Genomic DNA, 16,524 nt, shown 5'->3' on the forward strand with positions numbered 1-16,524 from the left:
CACTTCCACATGTTTGGTTGACATAAGAACGCATTAGTTTTGTATGACTGGGAAGACTTTACAGGATTCTTGCACCTTTGACTTTAGGAACTTGGAGGCCAATTAAACAGTGATTTCCGAGAGGGATAAGCTGATCTGTGTTAGTAGTGCCAGCTGAACACATGCACAGTGGTGATTTTGTGTGGAGTGGCTGACTTGCCACAAGTTCCTGCCATCATCTACTCAACACTAACTTTCCATTTCTTGTGCTGCTGTAATTGACCAAGATGGAATTGTTGGCAGCAAAGAATTCCTAGCAGTAAGGGAGAGATCCATAAACAAAATGTATATATATGTATATATTTTATATATATAAAACTAAAGTATGAGTTTTAGCAGTGTAGTCCTGATTACAGTTGGCAGCAAGCCCAGAATAACCATCCTGAGACTATTAAACAATGTTTTAGTCACAGTAAATTTGTGGGGGATGGAGAATATAACTCTTGGCAACTGAGCACCGGGTCAGGATATTTTTTCAGATGACTCCAAAATGGCCTCTTCTAGCAAAACCCCCCACAATGCATTATTTGCATGATCTGACCCTGGCAGCCAATTACTGTCTTTTGTATAGGGAGGACATAAAAGGAGCAGTTGGTATCCAGGTGTCTCTTGGGAGAGCAGACTGCTTGCAGAGAGGTTGAGAGGCCTAGAGGAATGAGTTTGATTTCACTCCTACAGCAGAACTGAATCACAGAAATAAAATGGATGTGCCCTTATTCCCAGTGTACCCACACTGCACGTCAGCCCTGTGTCTGTTCGTGTGTTTTTTAAAAGCCTTGGATGGGTTCCTTACTGCTGCATGTTAAAATGATCTGTAGCACTTGGGGATGGGACTGTTCAAGTCTGTGGTTTTGTACTGTGTCACATAGCTTTCTAATTTCTGTTTGACAATCCTGGAACTGCTTACAGTTGTAATTATGAAAGCAGTACTTGAGACAGAATTGGTTGGTTTTGGTACAGCTAATTGAGTTGCACTTCATGTCTGGCTTTCCCTTCTTCCTCTACTGGCAAACCCCCTTTTTTTACCATGCTTTAGTGTATAATACTGTATTTATCTTTATGATTCACTTAATCTAAGGAACTCATTGTGGCAGTTTTTTAAAGAGCCAGAGGTACAGTCCAGTGATGATAATTAAGTCATGATGTTAAAGGCATCCTGTATAATTTATTCACCTAATTATTCAGGCTTCTGAGTTTAGGAGGCCTGGCACTTGTTATGCCAGAGGACCACAGTGCCAACCTGTGGGTACATGGTACCAGTCTCTTTTCATAAGAACCTGAGGCCGTGTACCCACTCTGTTACTTCACTGCAGGACACTGTAGAGGTCTCAGACTAAGAATGTGCAGCCATGTCCATGTCCCTGGTCATCAGTATGGACTGCAAGAAAGGTGGCCTTGGATCTACATGAAGGGCAGATGAAACTCTCTCAAGTTATGGGTGTGGGTTTTCATTGAAATAACTTGGATGACTCAACCACATAGTCTTGAAGTAAGCTGATGCCTTTGCTTAAAATACAGCATAGGCAGAGCCACTGAGGCCTGGTGTCCCAGCAGTTGTTGTCCAGCTCTCTGTAAAGCAGCTTCAACTACCACCTCATTTTGTCTTTTGAGCTGTCAAGGATGGTTCTTTCCACCAGGGGAGAGTGATGGGTGTTTAAATGTCAGGTTGAAAAGCTCATGTAACCTCATTTATAAGAATAAAGAATGGATTGCTGGATGGTACTGGGCACTAAGTGGCAGTGAACCACTGAAACATGATGATCCGTCCTCCCCCCCCATAAAGTGCTCTGTTTTACATGGAACACTTAGGAGTTTTGTCCATCAGTAATGACAGAAATAGACAGCTGTTGGAGTCCAATACAATGTCACCTTCTCTGTTTTCCAGAGGTTCCGAGTTACCCCAGAGCACTGCGTGAGAATTTTTAGTTCTGGGTGACTGTATAGTGTTTACTGTAACTTGTAATTAGAATAGCTGGGAAGTCCTCTCAGACTAAGATAAAGTTCTCATGGTTCCTGTTTCACCATGCCTTGGTTACACAGTAATCTCTGTAACATCTCTGTGAGGTCAGCTCAACACAGAGACATTTGCATTCTTCTTGTGTGGGTTCGGCATCCCAGAAGGTTAAGAACTCATCTCTGAGACTTGGCCAAGAGCAAAAGTACACTGAAGAGCCAAATGTTCCGTATCTTAACAGGGTAATATCAGTACATACTTAGTATTGACATTCTTGTGCAGGGCCTGGGTCAGAAGCTGCTGTAAGGAACACACAGTATGAATTTCACAATTACGGGAACTGGGCCACGAGAAAGCTGTAGCCGTAGGACATTCCAAAGGCTTTACATGTGCTTGCCTTCTGTTGAAGAGAGTTCTGCAGGGCAGCCATGTAGGACAGTGCAGGTGCACTTGTGCAGAGGAAAGCATTGTCCTCTTTTTCAGATGTTTCTCAAAAAGGAACAAGGAGGAATGTTTTATTTGTATGTGGTGGGTACTACACTTGCCAGAAGCTGAAAGAGAGGGCGAAAGATGTAAACAATTTTATCTTATCAAGTGACCAGCAGTAAGACAAATGGCTTTAAAAAAAAGGGGAGGAGAGGGAGAGGGGTTATACTGAAGAAATTAACTTCAGTGTTAATTTGGCCAGTGTTTGTAGTTGAACTGTTTTTTTGATGGAAGATGCATATTAATTTTCTTGCTTAAGTCCTGGTGTGCTTCAGTCTGGTATACAGCGAATTTGTTGTGGTTTTGGCATTATATAAGCTGTAGCACTGTAGCTCAAGAGTACTTTAAATAGTTTTTCTTTCTTAATACATCCATCCTGTCTCTCTCGTGGCAAAAGGAACAACTGATGTTTTAAAACTCATATGCCCTTTTTACTGCAGGTGCAAACAGGTTAGACTGCAAGATTATGTTTGTTGCCAGCATCTGTCACAGCAGGCCCCACTGCCTGCTTAATGGAAATGTTAAATGGTTGAAACTAAACAGGTGTTGTCAGAAGAAGAATACTGAGGAAATTTTTCCCATCCTTCCCTGTTTCCATTAATGCTTCATAAGGGGTTACATAAAGTACGTGAGCATACAACTGAAATATTTTTCCATATGCATATGAGTTACCTGTATAAAACATACAGTACGGGTGCTGTTATATGTGCTCCTTCACACATCCTTTTTTGTAGATCAGCTAAATAATTCCTTACTCTTGCTTGTAAGGCATCTTTGAGATAAAAAGGAAAATGAGGTAGGAGTTGGAGTTCCAAAAATCTTGGAATGGTCTTGTATTTCCACCTTGAAGTTACTCTGTTTTGTGCTGTATTATCGAATTGCAGAATAGAGCCAAGATGCACAAAAGTAAAACTTGTGCTGCACAAATTACGGAGTGAACATAAATTTCATCTGGGTTTGTTTGGTAACAAAAATGCGTATTGAGGAGAAGAAAAAGCTGTTTATAGGGGTTATTCTTTAAAATACTTTCTCTTTTCAACAGGATGATGACAACACCGTACCTTCTGCTCCTGATCCTCCAAGTCTTCTCTTGCGTGAGCGGGGCACAGGTTTCTGCTTTGATTCCAGGTAGATGTTATCTTTTATTGGTCTTTGAGGGCATGGAGAGGTTTCTGTAGAACTAGTCGAGGGGAGGTGGGGGGGTGGAGGTGAAAAGCTGCCAAGCATTTTCAATGGATGTTTGGTTTACAATTAACTGGCAGAGAATATGCCGTGAGACTGGGCAGGGTGTTCGTGCTATTCCTTACAGTGATGGAATTTGGACAATTTTTTAGTAAATGAATGAATAACTTTTGTTTTTTCTCCTCTCTTGCCAACCTAATTGTGAACCTAAGTTTAGAGCTTTTATAAAGTGTTATGTTTGCTAAGAGCAAGCATTTATGAGCAGAGAGAGTGGTTTCCCATGAAACTGTTTGGCCATTAAGGCATTCAATAGATTTGTGTTCAGTGGTAGCTGGAATAAGGTCAAAATTATGTTGCTTTTAAAATGCCAGGTTATTTTGGAATTTGTGTGTAAAACTGCTCTGACTGTATCGAGTGCTTTGGCAAAAACATTTAAATGAACTGGATGATACTTAGATACAAAGTCCACTCAAATTTAAGTTGGTAGTAAAGTTCTTAATGTTGGTGTCAGCAGGACCCTGCTTTTAGTTTGCATTAACAGAGTAAGTAGAAATAAACTGTTCCCTTTTTTTTCTCTCTCCGCCTCCTCGTGAAGTTTTGACGTGCACAAGAAATGCCCTCTCTGCGACGTGGTGTTTCCCCCAAACTATGACCAGAGCAAGTTTGAGGAGCACGTTGAGAGCCACTGGAAGGTGTGTCCCATGTGCAGCGAGCAGTTCCCACCTGACTACGACCAGCAAGGCTTTGAGAGGCACGTCCAGACGCACTTTGATCAGAACGTATTAAATTTTGATTAAATACTTTGTTTTGCAGTGTAGCTTAAAACCCCACCACTCTGAGTAGTCCACCTCCGGAACAAAAGCAGTGCAGCTTTCTGTAACAGTGCAAACTTCTGATTAAAAGCTCATGTACTCTAATGGGAGCTGTGGCTCTAAGCTGCTATGGGGTTCTTTTCTCTCTCTGCCTGACATTGTACTAAGGAGACCCACAGCCTCCCACCTTGTTGTGTATGTAGCTATTTATTCCCCTACTTAGTGGAATTTCTTCCCCTACTTAGTGGAATGCCTAAGGACACAGGAATGACTGGGCCTCAGAAAAAATGAGACTGGCTTCATGGTGTTCTTCAGCTACACTTAAAAAAGGTCACCAAAACACCTGTGGTTTCTCTTAACATTGACAACTGAGGCACAATTAAAAATGTAATAAGCAGGTGTTTCTCCTAGCAAATCCATGTAGTTTTTCTCTGAGTAACACTTAAATTGGAAAGTTACATTACTTACCCTATGAAAATATAGTTTTCTAGTACATTTCTGAGATGTAGATGCATGTACTGTGAGATTCCAGGCTTGCAACAAAAGGAATGGCAAATACTTCAGTTTCACATCTAGAATGTTTGCCTTGAGGGGTGACGTTAAATGAGGTACGTTATACTTTAAGGCAGTGGTTTTGAGCTGAAAGAAACTGCTGTGCTTAAATGCCTAAAAGTAATTGTTTAAAAAAGTCACTGCCATTATGTTGCCGTTTTATTCAGTAGAAAATATTGTTCTATTTTCTCAACAGTGGATTGTGTTCCTTTTGGCTTTTAAAACCTTTTGCATTTTAACTTCATGTATTTCTTTCCAATAAGTAAAAACATGTGTGTATATCTAAACATTTTATATTTACTTTAACTGTATTAAGTAAATTTGCTTCCCACTTGTTGTACAGTAGTCTTGTTACATTAAAAGCAGAATTATTCATGGAGTCAGTGGTCTATTTTTCCTGCTGCCCATTTTGATTAAACAGAACGTAGATTTTACTTAGGAGTGAATATGACTCAGCATTGTATGACAGAGAAGGGGCTGGTTGTTCCTCACATCTATTTATGTTCTTTCTTTGAGAGGGAGACTCTGGGATTAAGGCTTGGAGTAGCTTCTGTTGTCTGCAGTTCTCTCATGATACCCAGTTAATGCAGGAGTTATTAAAAACTGCATGACATGGAGGAATTGCTGTGTTCTGGGCAGCAGCAACTCATCAGTGCTCGTGTGCCAGTTGCAGTCTAAAGAGGGGGCCTGAGGTAAAGCATGGAAGTACTGAATGCGCATCTTTTGTCAAGTTGCTTTTCTTACTGCAACTCAACAGCAGATGAAAACAGAACAGGCTCCAAGAGTTTGATGATACCAAAGTAAAATAAACAAATAAAAGACTATACACAGCCCAAGAACTTGACTCTTTCGGTTAGGAATGACAATAGAGCAGTCTTTTTAGGTCAGAGGCAGTTTATTTTAAATGTGATTTGATTTACATTTATAAGCAGCTTTCCTGACAGGAATTCTTTAAGTTGCCTTCAGTTCTAAAACAAACCTCTGTCACTTTCAAACTTAAAGTACTTTGTCCCCAACAAAACATATGAAAATATAATTTAAAGCACACTTTTCACAGACACAGTACAATACATTCACTATACACAGTATAACAAAATAGTCCCATCTTTACCTGTTAATAATACTGTCACAATGAATAGGTAAATAGAAACTGGAATTTAATTTTTATAGTTGAAAGGAATTTACATGCAACAATGACGTTTTACAACTGTTTAGCTGTTGAACGAACTCGCCCAGCCTGTAGTTCTTGCACTAGGAGCAGAGCCAAAATGTGTTTGTTGGCCAGATCTGTTGCCAAAGCTGCAGAAGGTGGGAAGTGGCCACCTGGGGCCTTGTGTGTACCAGTAACTCTCATGTCTGGATCATCCTCTAAACCCGGCTGTCACGGTCACCTCTCTGGGATCTGAGAGAGGGATGTTTCGCTTCACTTCGGCTGTTCTAAACGCTCATTAGGATGATTCTTACGTTTTTTAATGAGATTTATACTCTGCTGGAGAATAGGTAATTGTCATCCTTAAAAAGTTTTCCTTTAAAGCTTTGGAAACAAAACAGGGAAAGCTCATTCCTCCTTTATGTGAGCTTTCTTTTGCACTTAAAAGAACAGGAACCAAGCCAAGGCGATGACTGTGTTAACACTGGGAGTTCCTCCCTCACCCTTGCCAGGCAAAGGAGTGTTCAGGCCGGGGCTGGTGGAGGGTGACCACCTCTGCTCCCAGCCAGCTGAACTCCAGGAATAGCACTTGTGAGAAGAATGCTCAAGGCAGGATGGCAAGCAACAAATGTTCAGGTATGGTCCAGACACGAAGCACTCTCATGTTGGCTTTTAAGTCAGTCTCTGACCACCTGCTGCAAGAAGCACTTAATCTTCAGTAAGGCTCAAATGTCATTATTTCAGCAAAATTAATTGTAAAGCTAAACAGACACTTCCATATGGAATGTGGTGACCTACAATGAGAAGCAAAAAAATGCACAAAGAAAATCTCAAAACAATGAATGTGAGGGAGAGGCATTAGAACTCCCTCAGCACAACTAACGGACCTCCTTAAACCATGCGCTGAATTTCTCATTTTTATTTGCAACCGCAGCACATGCTTGTACAGTAGTTGCAAGAATTGGCAACACATAAAACATTAAATCTGTTGGCAATAGAGAACTACAAAGTGCTTCAAAACTTCATCTGAGATGAAGATAATTGTTTCTCACACACACATAAATTTGCACTTAAGTATTTCCAAGTGTCTTTCTAACAGATAGTTCAGGGGTAAATATTTAGTTGGACTGGGATATTGGTCCTCAAAAGTTTGATGGGCATGAACATAATATGACATCTTGTACAGAGAAAAAAATGTAATTGCTAACACTAAAGTGATTGTTTACTAGTTTGAATGGCAAGGTTTTCAGCATTTCAAGAGGGAGAAAAAAAAAAGATTTGCAAGATAATATAAAATACAGCAAGCACACCTTTTTATGTATGTTATTTAAGTATGAAAATATTTTTAGCATATTATGTTAAACATTCTTTCTTATTTATATTTCCATTACCTAAAAGACTTGCTACTCCACTGATAACTCCGTTATGTAAGGCATGTTAACTATAGTTTGACGAGGGCGGTACTGTTTTGGTTTTGCACACACATTGACAGATGCATCAAAAGTCTTCATCACGTTACAATCTTGAAAGGATGTCAGTGCCAAGCTCTCCTCCTCACGCTCCTGTCCCACACGTCAGTACAACTAAATACACAATGTCCCCCTAGTTCCTTTTTTTGTATTTTTGGAGAAAAATGTTCTGAAGAACCTATAGCTTTTATAGCACCTTATCTCAAAGTAATGAAAATGGGTATGATGATAACATGTGCAAATGTACAAAATCATTAACTCTACAAAGATACATCATTCCAAAATTACAGAAAATTTTAAAGCATGCATTTAATTTTTTTAAAGGGTTGCTGAGTGCTTCCCCTGAAAAAGGTGGCTGTTCTCAAAATCAGCAACTGCTGGTGAGGATTTCTTGGCACATTTGTGACCAGCATGTTATTGCTGCATCTTCCTGATGATCTCAGCAGACACGGGGGGATGGAAATTGATTGTGTGGTGCCGCAGGCCCTGAGCTGTCTTGTAACTCTTTCCACAGCGACATTTGAATGGTTTGCGTACGCGGATTTGTGTTCTGTGGCCGTTCTTGGCGTGGTACTTGATACCGTTCACATTCTGTGAGGGAGAAGGGAAGATGTCAGTGCTTGGCCAGGTGGACATGGGCTCTGCTTCCAGTTAAAAACTGAAAATGGATCAGCGTCATGAGCAAGATCCTATAAATTGCCATGAGCTCCTGCTGGGTGTTACACATGGGCTGTGCTCCCAAGGTACCAAGTGGGACAAGGAGAATAATCTGTGGGGTTCTCAAAACTCACCTACCTGGGAAATCCTGATTTCTATCTCCCAGTATACGTCACTTCCCACAGAATACCAATTAATGGGCTCACACATGGTTGCTCTTTGCATCCTGTCATCTTTTTCATATAGCACTGACAAATCTTATTCAGAGGTTCATTTACAAGCAAACAAAGAATTGGCATGAAGACTCGGGTCACACCTCTTTAAAGAGCTGAGACTCCCCCCATGGTGGGTCTGTTCTGTTTTGTGTCATTGTTTCTAGATACGTCTTTAAGCTCCAGCAAATTCTGATCGTTTACACATTGCCTCCAAAGAATTAACTGCAGGGAATGCTTAACTCAAAGACTTACACGGGACACTTAGAAAGTAATCCAGAGAAGTTCTCTTCAAAATAACTATTGTTTGGGAATACTCCACAGCTAAAACTGGAGAGCTGATCCCCACTAGTGCAAAACACAACAACACAACACACACCCTGTTACACTGGCAAGGGCAGGAAACAGGCCACACTTCTGCCACATCAACCAAAAACCTTACTAAACATAAATCAAAGTAATTTCCCTGTCTTCCTTTACACATATTTCTGGCAAAGATGGAAAAAGCTGTTGTGATCTCAGCAGCTGTTGTGATATTGTTCTATGTAGTATATAGAAGTCTCTCATCTGTTCCCACTAAAAGAGCTTGGACTTTTGGATGAGTAAACAAAGGCATACTGTCTTTCATTTGAGCTTCTCCTAGGATGAAACCAAAGAAGACAGCATTTGTGACCAAAAAAAGCAGTTCAAGGCTCTCCTGTGTTCTCTCTAAAGTTTCCAGATATGTATCTCAGTATTTTTTTAAAGATTTAAAAAAAAAAAAAAACCACACTAAAATCAACAGCCTGGATATTAAACAACCCCCTCCATTAGGTCTTAGGGATTTTGTCTTTGCTGAACCACTGCCTGGTGTTACACGTAACAGAAAGTCCCCTTGGCTCTTTAAACAACAAGTTTTATCAATGTGCAGCTTACAGTAAGTGGAAGCTCCAGCTTGGAGCTCACAGAAAAGAGTCTCAAATATCCACCCTGGAAAAGGGGTGCAAGACTGCAAGCAACTGCTCTGCCCACAGATTAATGCTCCTCTCCTCCAGAGGATCCAGGCACTGAATCCTCACCTGAGGTTGCAAATCCAGCCTCTGAATTGTCCTTTACACCCTTAAAAATGCTGGACAGCCCCTGCACAGTTGTCTCCTGAGATGTGGGAGCTGAGAATACCCCATCTCCGACACCAACCAGACACAGGAACACGAGCCATCAGGGCAGAGTTTGTCTGGGTGCAGAGCACTCAGGAGAGGCAGAAAGCTGTACCACCACAACTCCAAAAGCAATCAAAGCTACACATCAGCCTCAAGAGCAGTCAAGTGAATTCTCTGCAAGTAATCTGAGATCCTGGGGTAGCTTTTGGATCATCTTGCACCTAGTTTCAACCTCCAGCACCCACAGAACTGTTGGGGTGCGGGGGCTGGGACTGCCACTGGATGGCATGAGGACTTCGTAAGGCATCTGCCATCATCTGTGTACCTTTAAGAACCTATGCCTTCAAAAGAGGAGAAAATCTGTGTGTGACCTGCTAAACTTTTGGTACCGCAGTGAAATTTTAAAAACATGCCCTGTTATCTATAATAACAATATTTTCTTTAAAAAACCCTGTTCCTGTTTAAACTTTTAATTTTTCTAAGAAACCACTTCTGGATGCTTTTGAACTGCTGTGAATTGCTACAGATGCCGTAAATCTCCAATCACAAATACCCTCACTATGCCATGATCTGATCCAGATTTTTTAATGATCCATCAGCCCCAGTACACCCCAGGCTTTGGTGAAAGGGGGGGGAAGTATTTTCAGGCAGAAAAATTTAAGGAGATTCTAAAGCAGAAACCTGCGTGGGATGAATTAGGCCATGGAAGGTTTGAAAAACAGTAACCACGCATAGCATGAGGAGCTTGTGTAACATGAAATTTGACCTGTACTTCTGTCTAAAAGGAAACTGGTGTTAGAATTACAGCGACTCTTCGGCACTTTTTCCACTGCTGCAATGTAAACACTTTGTTGTACGTCTGGGCTCAGTTTGCTGAGGTACAGCAAAAGCCACGGCCAAACTCGTACATCACTTTTATTGCTCTGGTTACTTAGGTTGCTCACTATTTACTCTCACAGATGATTGAGGAAGAAGATGGCAGTAGAGAAGGGCACTCTAAAAATCTTGAACAGGAGGAAACAATTATTAACCTGGGACCAGATCAGGAGGCGATAGAGAAGTTTAGACTGGCACTACCTGGTTTGCACGGACACAAAGGCTCTTGTTGGGCAGGGCCCCTTTTGCACGGCAGGACTCACAAAGGCACTACACTGCAGAGAACTTGGCAGCCCCACTTCAAGTAGGAAAAGACACCTCAAAAGGATGGTTTGAGTGATTTCTTGTTTCAGCCTTGGACATTTATACATGCTTTTGTAATCTTGGCTCTTCATCTTGAAGTTTTCTTTGTGGGTCTGGTTCCTCTGTTTGACTTGCAAGCTCTGGCTTGCTCCTTTCTTTCAAGTAAATTCCCTTGTTTCCCTCTCACTTCAATATTCTCCTTCCCTAAGCTCTGCTGGGTCTCACCACTCATAGGTCAGCCTTCCTGGGGGTTTGTGCCACCTGACAGGACCCTCGTCCTTTCACCTGCCAGACAGACGAGCCCAATGCCTCGGCAGCCTTGGGAGGTTTCACTTTTCCTCTTGCCCAAGGCCAAAGAGAAGTCACAGATATAAGCTACATTCTGTATGCGCTGAAATCTATTCTTTTTATTACTAAATTTGCACAAACTAGAAAATTCAAGACAAATACTCTAGGGTTTTCTCTATGCTAGTATATATGCATTATTTTTGTGGTCTGTTGTATCTGCTATGTCTCAAACATCATTTGCTCTTTGGATGTTGCCTGAGTAAGTTTATCTACATCTTATATGCATTTCCAATGTCCTTCTCCAGACCTGGAGACCACTCAAGGGGTATTAAATAAAAGGAAAACTAATCAACACCTTCATAAATCCCATTTTAGCTCCTACAGGTGGCATTTTGCAAAGCACATTAACTACTTGATATCCATACACTTCTTGACAGGGCATCTGAATTTGGATGTAAATCCAAAGTCTGGTGAGGGTGAACCCCACAGAAAAAAGGATAATACCTTTGGGTTCCTTTGAATAACACAGATGATTTTCTAAAAATCAAATTTCAGGCATCAAAGATGAATCACAGGAAGAAAAAAATATCCATAAATGGAAAACTATAAAGTAATTGTAACTTCATTTCTAGCTCAGTAAGCAAAATTAGAGAAGAAAGCAAGCTTCAGAACTTCAAAGACTTGTGTTTAAAACATCTAGAAGTCAGTGTGTTTCACATTGATTTAGATGTTTCTGACTATCCCACAAAGAAAGTTACATGTAATTTAAAGAAAAATATTTCCCCCAGGATCTGTGGCTTCTCAAGAAAATCTGTCATATTATACAGAGTACCAATACCTATTACAAGCAAACAATTTTTAAAATAAAAGTTCCTGAGGAACAACGAAATGCTTATGAGTATTTGCACTGCCTATGGGAAAGCGCCAGGAGACAGCAGCTGGGCAGGAGGCCAGCAGGGGCTTCTGATACACATCTGGGCTTGTGTATAAACATGTTCTCCTTACAGTTTCCATTGTCTGCCCCAGCCCATTCCTTGGGAGTATTTGTTGTACTCATTCTTGTCTTATTTACCTTTCCATAATGACTTTTCAGTGCAGAGGCCGTCTCTTATCCTTGAACATTGTTTGCAAAAAGGTGCCCCATCCCTACTGGGTCCTTTAAGCAGTACTGTAATACAAATAAAATCTCTAAAAATACCATTCTGCTTCTCAAACTTACGTCACCTAAGGCCAGACAAAAGAAAACTGTATATCCTCCTTTCCTCCTCGCTCCCTAAAGGAATGCATCCTTTCTCAGCTGTAAAGTGAGCCTGGCAGTTACTGTATGTGCATGTCTGTGTTCCTGTTTGGAGCACTATAATTGTTTTACAGTCCTGACTGTGATTATCCAGTACCCACCAGAAAATCCCAGGGCTTTGATCACAGGACTCCCTACCCAGACTCTGCAAATAATTCGTCGGACAAGTGGGTTAAGCAGAAGGAAGATAAAGAGGAAACAAGAAACACAGCCGACACAAAGCTAAAAGGAAGGAAACAAAGATAAAAATGCAAAAAGAAAAAAAATAGGCTGAAAATAAAAAAGGGAGGAAACAGAGCCCAGAGAAAAGAGAATGAGGTGAGGCAGAATTTAAGGAAATGTGTTTTCCTACGAGGACTAAACAGAGGTGAGTCTCTTAGGAGAATACGGTACTTTTTATTTGCTGCTGCTCCCTGTCAGCCCCTCTAAGGGTCATTAACTTCTTCCCCCGGCTGCTCTACCATTAATGGTGTACAAGATACCCCTTATAGACAGTCCTCCTGCATTTGAGATGAAGGTAGTGAGATAGCAGAGGCAGGCACAAACAGCTTGCTCATTTGGGCAATAAAAAGACAGAGGGCTGGCAGTCAAATAGAGAACAGACAGGATATAGCAAATTACAGAGTTCTCCTTCCAGCCTTTGCCATTAAATGAATGTTTTCTGCAATGCATAGATGCCCTCTGGGCACATGACTTCTAAAAATCACCATGGCTTGTTTGCTTCCTGAGCTAGGGATTTAGCTTTTTATACCATACCCTCTGTCTGGCACAGCTCCTACCACACACAAGGAAAGTACTGATCATCAATAATGTGAGTTTATCTGCAAAGTAATACTTGCAAGTAGTCCAAAACCATCTTTCCCTGTGCCCTGGCCCTGGAAATGGTGTTCAGTTTTTCCTGTAACTGGAGAATAAACACTACATAGTTCAGGATAATCCCAGGAAAAAGACTTGTATGTCACTAAGAAAACAGCACACTGCTTCCTTGTCCATGTCTTATGAAATAGTGTTGTCAGGGCTAAGTGGTCTGTACAGGAACCTGAGTCTTGTGATTTGCTGCTGTGGGAGCTGCTGCAGCATCACTGAAACAGATTTTCATCTACTACATGGTTTCATGCACAGTTTCTCCATTCTTGCCACAACTGTTTTATCTCAAATGCTATTTGGCCTTCCTGTATTTCTATTTCATATTTCTGTTCCCTTTTAAGTCCCTACTTATCAGTTATTTAAAGGACAAACCATAAAATACAATTAGTGAAAAACCAAGCCAGGCACCATGGTTTTTCTAGGGTGTAGGGTCAGCAGTTGGATTTTCCAGTAGTCCATGCAAAAACTCTAGAAAACGACTTAGAGGAAGTGTGCCAACACGCTACTTCCATTCCCAAATGTGAATGGTTAAAGAACACCATACTGAAGTGCAAGATGTTCAACACAATTTCATCTGTCTCTGCACTGATGCACGTGAAGCAACACTCCTGTAACATCCTGGCATGTTCTACATCGGCCAGCTCAAGGTTCCAGTTTAGAAATCCTTCACTCACATAAAGAGACAAAAATTTCTCATGATGGAGAGCAAGTAAAGAGTGGGGTGGGGTAGGGGGGCCAGGGAATTGTTTCCCAGGTGTCATGCAGAGGGATGCAAGCCCTGCACATGTGGTCACTGACAGCTGTGCAGGCAGGTCACGGGAACTTGGACCCAGGACAGAATGATGCCAGAATTTCTCCAAGACTCAGTCTTCCCGAGGTGAATTCTGGCCTGCACGATGTTAACCACTACATTCCACACATCATCTTTATCAGAAAATGCACCCTGGGCACTGTCTCACTAAAGAGGAGGTGATATCTCTAGCAGTTAAGCAGAAGGAATTCTTTCTGGCACAGATGGACAGAAGCTTTTTATTTCACGTTTCTGAAAGGGACCCAAGAGATTATTTTGCTTGTAGTAAGAGATTATTTTGCTCCTGCATTCTGCAGTTAATTTGTCTAAATAACACAAAGCTCGTTAAAATGTGTAAAGCAAAAGAGTTGCTATATGTAATCTCTCTTGACAGACAGACATCCCTTGTAAAACTGATAAACTTGGCTGTGCTTGAGAGGAAACCAGTGAAAAAAATATTCTGCTAAAATGTCACAAAAATAATTGTGAAAAGTCTATTAAATGAGAATACTGCAAACTGATTTTAGAGGCTTCCCCCACCACCTACACCAGCATGAAATGAGGTAGGTCTGCACTACTACTTACCTTATATCTTTTTTTACATCCAGGAACAGGACAGGCAAAAGGTTTCTCATCCCCTCCGTTCATGCACATTGAACTAAGGATAGCTTCAGAGCTGATAGCACTTTCTGTAGTCCAGGACTCATCACTGTCTGATTCTTCATAGTCTACTTCCTCCTCATCATATTCACTACCTAGAAAAGCAGAATAGTCAGATAAAACAAGAATAAATAAGAGCACAGCAAGATAACTCATTCTGCATTTATTACATCAGCTACAATGACTTGTAATTTCCCCACTTTTGTCTTTTCTGGAAGACAGTTATTTGAAATTTTATAACCCTATCTTTCTTGTAGTTATTTATTCCTTCATAAAGACACCAGTGGTTCTTTTTCTAATAACCAGGACAGGCATTATTAATATATCTTCATAAACTGTTAACTGCATGGCACAGAAAGTTCAAAGGACTGATTTTAAAATGCAGTTTCATTGCTTCTCAAACACCAGGATTCTTCCGTCTTTTCCAGTGCCCAAACAGAAAATGTGCTCCCTCCCCTCCTCCAATTAAAGCTAATTTTAAGGCATTTCTTTATGCAATACAATACTGAAGAGTGTAATTCTACAGATCATAAACAGTGTAAAATAATATGTTGACAAGTCCTAATGCATTTACTAGCCCTTTGGAATTAATAGGAATTATAGCACAACATTAATAAGAATTATATTGTAGCAATTATAGTTGTGAAATTCATTCCCTCAGGTGTGGGTATAAATTGCATTGTGTGGCTGCCCTGAACAGACCACATTATGTTCCAGATATGCTATGACAGCCATCTGAGCAGCTGGTGCTGAGTTTATTTATTATTTTTAATTGCAATAACTATTAATGAAATCCTCTGAAGAAGTTAAATGTGAAACAAGAGAAATTAGAAAAGCAGAATTCCAACTGTAAAAATACAGTTGAAAAAAGAAAAGCAGGGGAGGGAAGAGACACAGCTGATTAAAAAGAAAATATATGCACAGAGGGAGAGAGGGAAAGCTGAGGGAAACTTATGTGGTGTCAGCAGGAGGTGGTGCTGTGTTTCTCCTCCCCTTTCTTCTTTCCCTTTCCCAGCTCTGCTAAATTTTATCCTTTCTGCTGAAAGACAATTTGGCTCCAAGTGCTGGAATAGCTCCCGCTATTAAAGACAGTTATGTGACACTTGCATGGCTCTTCCCTCATGTGCCCTTTCAGTGCACGGCTCTGAGCAGCTCTACCCGCTGAGGGGAAAATGCAGACAGATGCCTCATGAAGTGACCTGAATTCACAGGGAAGATCCATCCCTCAAAGTACAATGGGTTCTTAGCGGTGTTTCTGCTTCTGGTGAAACTCCCCACTTACCGTCTCTTTGGACTCCCCCTTCCCCAGCATTCCCAGTCAGACTCAGCACTGAGTAACAACACGTGGCAGCTGGTAGCTGCCAGCACCCAGGGCTCCTGAGCTTTGGTCAGGACAGATGTCAGGCTGTCCATGTTTCTTTCCCGTGGCTCCCATCTGCACAGGGTGGTGTGCAGATGAGGACAGAGGGATGGTCTCCCACCAGCGACAACTGTCGACATGAGCGCATGCACAGGCCCTGCAGCACATCTGGAAAACTCTGCCCTGCTGACTGCGGCTCCTCATCCCACTCCGAATGAGTGAGAGCCAAAGAAAGCATTATTGACCTCTTAAAATATTTCTGAACTCTAGGAACAGTTAACCTAAAATGAAGTTAAGAGTTGTTATAGTTTAATTAACTAATAAAAAAATGGAGGCAAAACCACAACTCTGCTTCTACGATTTCCTGCCCGTGATTGTATCTTGATGGAAAAAATTCCTCAAGCTGTTCCTTTCAAACCTTTTAGCTCAGT

The 16,524-nt window shown here is 41.2% G+C and overlaps 2 protein-coding genes across 5 annotated transcripts in view; one reads left to right on the top strand and one right to left on the bottom strand.

Annotated features, from left to right (window-relative positions):
• The window catches only part of TAX1BP1 (Tax1 binding protein 1), a 55,909-nt gene extending 50,505 nt beyond the window's left edge, over positions 1-5,404 (top strand). For all 4 annotated transcript variants that reach the window (XM_082285456.1, XM_082285455.1, XM_082285458.1 and 1 more), the window contains 2 exons: positions 3,522-3,607; positions 4,257-5,404. In XM_082285456.1, the coding sequence (XP_082141582.1) occupies positions 3,522-3,607; positions 4,257-4,458 (288 nt within the window). In that variant the 3' untranslated portion in view covers positions 4,459-5,404. The remainder of the gene's footprint in view (positions 1-3,521; positions 3,608-4,256) is intronic.
• Positions 5,405-8,058: 2,654 nt separating this feature from the next.
• The window catches only part of JAZF1 (JAZF zinc finger 1), a gene marked incomplete at both ends in the record, with an annotated part of 185,866 nt that continues 177,400 nt past the window's right edge, over positions 8,059-16,524 (bottom strand). The window contains 2 exons of the mRNA XM_082297380.1: positions 8,059-8,235; positions 14,659-14,828. Coding sequence (XP_082153506.1) covers positions 8,059-8,235; positions 14,659-14,828 — 347 coding nt within the window. The remainder of the gene's footprint in view (positions 8,236-14,658; positions 14,829-16,524) is intronic.

Source organism: Coloeus monedula, assembly GCF_965178545.1.
Source record: "Coloeus monedula genome assembly, chromosome: 1".
Lineage (NCBI taxonomy): Eukaryota > Metazoa > Chordata > Aves > Passeriformes > Corvidae > Coloeus > Coloeus monedula.